Raw genomic sequence first — 5,476 nt, 5'->3', positions numbered from 1 at the left:
GGCATCCAAAAACCCCCCAAGTTTCCAGCTTTTTGCCCTCCAGCCCGGAGGAGCGCGGCTGAAAACGCCGGGTACCTCCCCACAGCCCTGCCCAGGATGCGGTTGGACTTGGCTACAGCTCCTGAAGCCACCGCAGAGCGTTTGAGCCCGCACCGCGGGGGATGCGAGCTCCGCCGCTGCCGTGAGGATGATGGGGAAGGGGAGGCAGGCACGGGGGGGGGGAGGGCTCCCCTTACCGTTTTTGAAAGCCAAGAACTCGAAGATGCTGTGGACGATGGAGACGATGATGGTCAGCGCCAGCAGGTAAGGGTTGGTCTCCAGGAGAGCAACCTGGAACAGGCACCAAAAAAAAAAAACAAAAACAAAAACAAAACAAACAAAAAAAACCCTCGCTGAGGCTCCGTCCCATCCTCCCACCGCACATCCCAGGACGCCGGGGCGATCCCGGAGGATTTAGCGGAGCACCGGAGCGCCGAGGAGGACGAGGGGTTTAATTGCTTTCTGTCATTACAGCTTCCCAGCTCCCCTCCTGCTCCGTAGCCACGACAGAGAGGCGCCTGCCCGTCCCTCCGCCTATCAATTACCGCGGAGGCAATTAATAAAGAGCAATCGCAACCAAGGACAGGGGTTGAAGCTCTCCCAGCGAAGCTACGGAAACACGGCGCGAGACGCCGCTACGAGACGCCGCGATCCGCGGGGGCGAGCGGGCAAGCGGCTCTCACCTTCACCGAGTCCTGCTCCTCATCCGACTGCTCGTAGAGGTCTTCTCCCAGGAAATTCCAGGGGGATTTGGTGCTCTGGGCGGCGTAGAGCTGCCAGCGCCACAGGGAGAGGGGGCAGAAGGAGAGGCGGAAGGGTAAGCGCTGCAGGGTCTCGTTGATGGGGAAATAGTCCTTCTGCAGGTTCCAGTAGTCGTTGAAGTAGAGGATGGGGTAGTAGTCACCGCTGATGGCGTCAAACTTCACATCTGGAGCCCGGGGAAAGAGGAGACGCGGGGGCTGAGCCACCAACCAGGCAGCTGGTGTCCCCAGCCATCCCCCCTCGGAGGGACCACGGCGCTGCTGGACCCCGGCCCAAGCTCCCGGAGAGGGTGGGCGTCACGCTGACGCCGGGGGGACAAGCCCACAGGAGCTGAAAAGACCTTCAGAAACGAGGGAGCAGCAGGGCCGGGGCCGGAAAAACCACCCTCGGAGGAGGGAAGCGCCGATCCTGGGTTCTTACACTGGTCCAGGGGGGGTGGCACGCTGCCCTTCACCCAGGGCGTGTGGTCATCCACCATGTTGATGGTCAAGTTGGGGTGCCAGTGGGAGATGACCTCCACGGGACCGTAGTCCTCTGCTCTCTGCAACGAGAAGACCACCGGCTCCGTCACCGGCTGGGCAATCGGGCGACCCTCCGCCTCGCACGGCGTCGGCAAAGCCAACCCCTTCCATCCCAGAAATATGAACGAGGAAATCACGATCCTCTCCCTTCCCTACGGAGCAGGAAGGAGGAACGTGCCCCGGGTAGGAGGGGGAAATCCTCCAGCGGCACTTCCCGACAGCTTTGCGGCTGGAGGATGGCACGTAAATACCCGAGGGTGGCCGACAGAGTGGAAAAAATCATAAAATATAAAAAAAAAATAATGCAACACAAACTAGAAGATAAAAGTGCCAGTTACCTTGATCATTTCAGGATCTGCCTCTGTCTCACCCGTCAGGAGGTTTTTGGTTTTCTGGAACCGCCGGCGCTTGTATTTGTTGATCACTAGAAAAAAAAAAAAAATTAGGAAAAGTGAGTATTTCCAGCCCCGCACAAAGTCGGGAAAGAAATTTAAGATTATATCCCGCCAGGACAGGAGGAAGCAGGCAGAAGCAGCCCGTTTTCCTCAGGTCATTCCCCAGAAAAACGAATTATTTGGGACCGCCTCGCAGCTCTCACAAGAAAACTTGGTCATTTGGGAACAAAGAACCAAGGAACAGCCAAACCTTTGGGATAATCGCATCGGCTGTTGGAGGAGAAACCACCTGAGACGAAGCAGGAAGGTCTGAACGGGGCAATTCCTCCCCCCCCTCTCAACGCTGACGGGGTTCCATGCCCCTGGACAGGTGGGGACCCCCCCCCTCTTGTGTAACGTGGACAGAAACCGGGAGCTCGCAGAGATTTAAAGAGGTTTTTTTCCTCCGTCGGTTCCAAAAGGACAAATCCCAAGCGCAGGAAGTATCTCCAGGGAGCGGCTGAGCTCCAGATATTCACCCTGACGCTCCCCTTCAGGCTCCTGCCTTCGCCGAGCCAAAGCCCGAGCTCACCCCGACTCCTTCAGGCTCCCGTTTTGCAGCAGGAATTCGGGGTGCCCCTTCCCCCCAGCACCACCCCCGGGCCGGCACCTGCCGCCCTTTTTCTCCCCTCCCGCCCCCCCCCCCGGGTCGTACTTCGCGACGTGTGGACGGTGGCGAGGCGCCTGTAGAGGTTTTTCTGCCGGGGATCGGGATGGAAACCGCTCTTGGTGAAGTAGACGTGGATGTAGATGGAGCCGTTCTGTTGGACGCTCTGAAATCACAGCGCAGCAGGGAGGGGACACGTCGGTCGGAGCAAGGGCTGTCACCTCCCGGGCAGCCAGGTTTGGACAGGGCCACCACCACCACCAGCCTCCCCACAGCCACCTGGCCCCGCCTGAAAGCGAAATACGAAGCAGCAGCCCCACGGCTCGCGTCCCGCGACGGAGCAGAACCTCGGCTGGTCCCCAAAACTACGGCCCTGAGCCCTGTCACCTCGCAGGGCGCGACGAGAGACCCCAGCCCGCTCCACAGGTTCTCACCCGCCGTCCAAAAGGAACGGGAGACGGGCAAAGGGGACAGCGGGGATGCGCTGGGACAGCCGGTGCTGCTCCACGCCTCGGGTCCCCTCAAATTTCCTGGAATAGCTTCGAGCGTGCCCCTGGATGACCCCCCACCCCGCTTCAAACCCCCCCCCCCAAAAAGCAGCGGGTGCCCCCACCTGTGAAATGTCGACTTCCCCGTAGTGTTCGTAGCACCCGTCGGCGTTTTCCCCGCTGGTCCAGTCTCCGTAGACCAGATCCCGCTTCTGCCAGAAGAGCGCCGAGCTGACGTTGAAGTCCGTAAAGTGCTCGTGCTCCGAGATATAAACATAAAGATCCTGAGGAAAGAGGAGGGCGACAGGTGCCGGAGAAAACTCAGCTGGATGGTGAGATATCAGCACCCAAATCACTCCTGCTCTGCCACACAACGCCAAAGCATCCCCTTCCCAAACCGGCTCGGCGCTTCGGCGAGCACAAAAAAATACCCCTTGGCCACGCCGCACCGCCCGGCCGCCGCAGCCGCGGGCGGAGTTATGATTTAGCGCCGTCAAACCGAAGAGAAAACTCAAAGCCAAAGCACCAGATCCACCCCAGGAATCCCCCGGGATGGGGCGGCACCGCTTCTTGCCGGCGTTACCATTAAAGTGTCCTTGGGGAAAAGGTTTCGGCTCGGGGCTCGCGGCGTCCCGCCTGCGCTGTTCTGCTCCTGTGGCGCTGGCCCACGCCGGAACCAGCTGCTGATGGCCCAGATGATGAAGATCCTGCGGGAGGAAAAGGGGGGAGAAGCCGCTCAGGCGTTTTAGTTGCCCTCCCCAGGCAAATCAGACGCAGCCTCCTACGAATAAACACCCCCCCCCCTCCCCGGTCCCTGCGGAGCGGGGAAATCGTTAGCGCCGGATGGACAACTCCGCGTTTCAAAAAGTCACCGATTTCCTCGGGCGAGAGGCACCAGCCGGAGCAAACTGGGTTTGGACCAGTTCAGATCCGGCACCAGGCGCGGCGGGAGCACGCTGAAAGCTAGGAAAGGCGCTGGGAGCTCTCGAAGGTGCAGTAAGAAAGTCACCCGCCAAGGGATCCTGGAGAAGGCTGCTAACAGGCGGGCGAGGTGTCCCTAGGACAGGATGGGGACATTGGGGGGTCCCCAGGTCCTGGCAGGCACAGGAGGTGCTCAGCCTTCCGCAGGCATGTTGACACCCAACCGAGCGGCCACGGAACGTGCCCCGCAGCGCTGGGGACACCTAACAAGCGAGGGACAGAGCCCAGCGCGCTCCCAGCTACGCAAAGAACCTTCCAGCAAAGCCCAGAGCAACGCCTGGCTCTCTCATCCACCTCCAAACCCGCCGCCACGACGACTCCCAGCCTCCGGCACGCAGCTGTAAGCACATTCCAAAGCTCCCCGGGCTGCTCCCGGCGCAGGCACCGGGACGGATCCCTTCCGCACGCGCCCCGCAAGCCCAGCCGGGCAGCGGCGTTTGGGTGGATTACAAGAAATCCAAGCTTTTTCCCCAATTTTGGGGGGAGGTTTTCAGCGTGTCCCAAAGTCCGAGGGGTCCCGGCTCGGTTTTCCTTTGCGGATAAAGCGCGAGGAGCGTTTTGAACGTGCCCCAGGTGCCGCTAAATCAGACTCCCTCCTACTTTTGTGCACGGAACGAGCGGATAAAAAGCTCAGGAACGCGAACAGCGGCTCCCAGGAGCACGCGACAGCCGCAGCCGTGCATCCACGCCGCGGGCAGAAGGCTCTGGAAACTCCAAAATAAGCCAAGATTTAGTTCAGCACAACTCTTTCTTCAGCTGAGGCGTTTTGGAAAGCTCGAGGGTTCTAACAAATCTCCCCGCACGCTCCCGGCTCTCCTGCAGCCCCGTTAAGGGTTGTAAATCCGCGGCGTAGAACGTCGCAATTTTCTCAGGGAAGGTTTGGGAGGACGGATCTTCTCCCGAAGGTTTCGGGAAGCAGGGACACGTGGATGTCATCCGCTCAGGGTCAGGCCACGGGGCCACACTATCCCCCCTGTGCCTCCTCCAGCCGCTGAGCACGACGGGTGGAATTATTTCCAAGCGCTTCCAAAGGGCCGGCTCCGGCGGCGACGGGATGATGCAGGTGGTGCTTGGGAAAGGCCCGAACCAGCTCGTGGAGAAACGGGAAGGAGGCGAAGCCGAGCGGGAAGGCAGCTCGTGGTCCAAGCGAGGAAGAGTCACAGTTTCCAGCGAAGGATTCGCAACCCGTTCCGCCGCGTCGCTCGGAGACCTGCCGGTTCCATCAGCCTCCCGGTCACAACGCTGGCCAGACCGGGAACAGCGCATCCCAAGGGACAAGGCCAGCTCCAGGTGGGCCAGCAGGAACACCCCGACGTTGCCGGTCCTTGCAGGAGGGATCCCCTCCTCGCGGGAGCGATCCTGGACCGGGGCTCGGCACGGCGCTGCGGGTCACCCGTGCCACGGCGTGGACTTTGAATCCCCCGTTGGCGAGGAGCAGGGAGAGGTGAGGTGCCAAGGAACGTCAACGGCTCCTCGGAGGAGCCCGGGAAGCACCGGTTGCTCCTGCCCGGGGTTAAGCCTGATCCCGGGATCCCAGGGAAAAAACGGGAAGGAGCTTGAGAACCCGGAGCTCTAGAAAAGCCCCGTGTGGACAGAGGCAGCAGCCCCGGGAGCTGCCCTTCTGCTGGCTGGACCCCCAAGATG

The 5,476-nt window shown here is 61.0% G+C and overlaps 1 protein-coding gene across 1 annotated transcript; it reads right to left on the bottom strand.

Moving 5' to 3' along the window:
- Positions 1-236: 236 nt before the first annotated feature.
- CLPTM1 (CLPTM1 regulator of GABA type A receptor forward trafficking) lies at positions 237-3,587 on the bottom strand (the record flags this gene model as incomplete). The annotated part of the gene is made up of 7 exons (XM_040581599.1): positions 237-330; positions 723-967; positions 1,222-1,342; positions 1,661-1,746; positions 2,412-2,529; positions 2,977-3,135; positions 3,435-3,587. Coding segments are annotated over 7 exons (976 nt in total), but the record flags the coding sequence as incomplete, so codon positions are not given.
- Between the last annotated feature and the right edge of the window lie 1,889 nt (positions 3,588-5,476).

The sequence above is a fragment of the Falco naumanni genome, unplaced genomic scaffold (genome assembly GCF_017639655.2).
Source record: "Falco naumanni isolate bFalNau1 unplaced genomic scaffold, bFalNau1.pat scaffold_471_arrow_pat_ctg1, whole genome shotgun sequence".
NCBI lineage: Eukaryota > Metazoa > Chordata > Aves > Falconiformes > Falconidae > Falco > Falco naumanni.
Note: the sequence above shows the minus strand (reverse complement) of the source record. Positions and strands in the feature narration are given on the sequence as shown.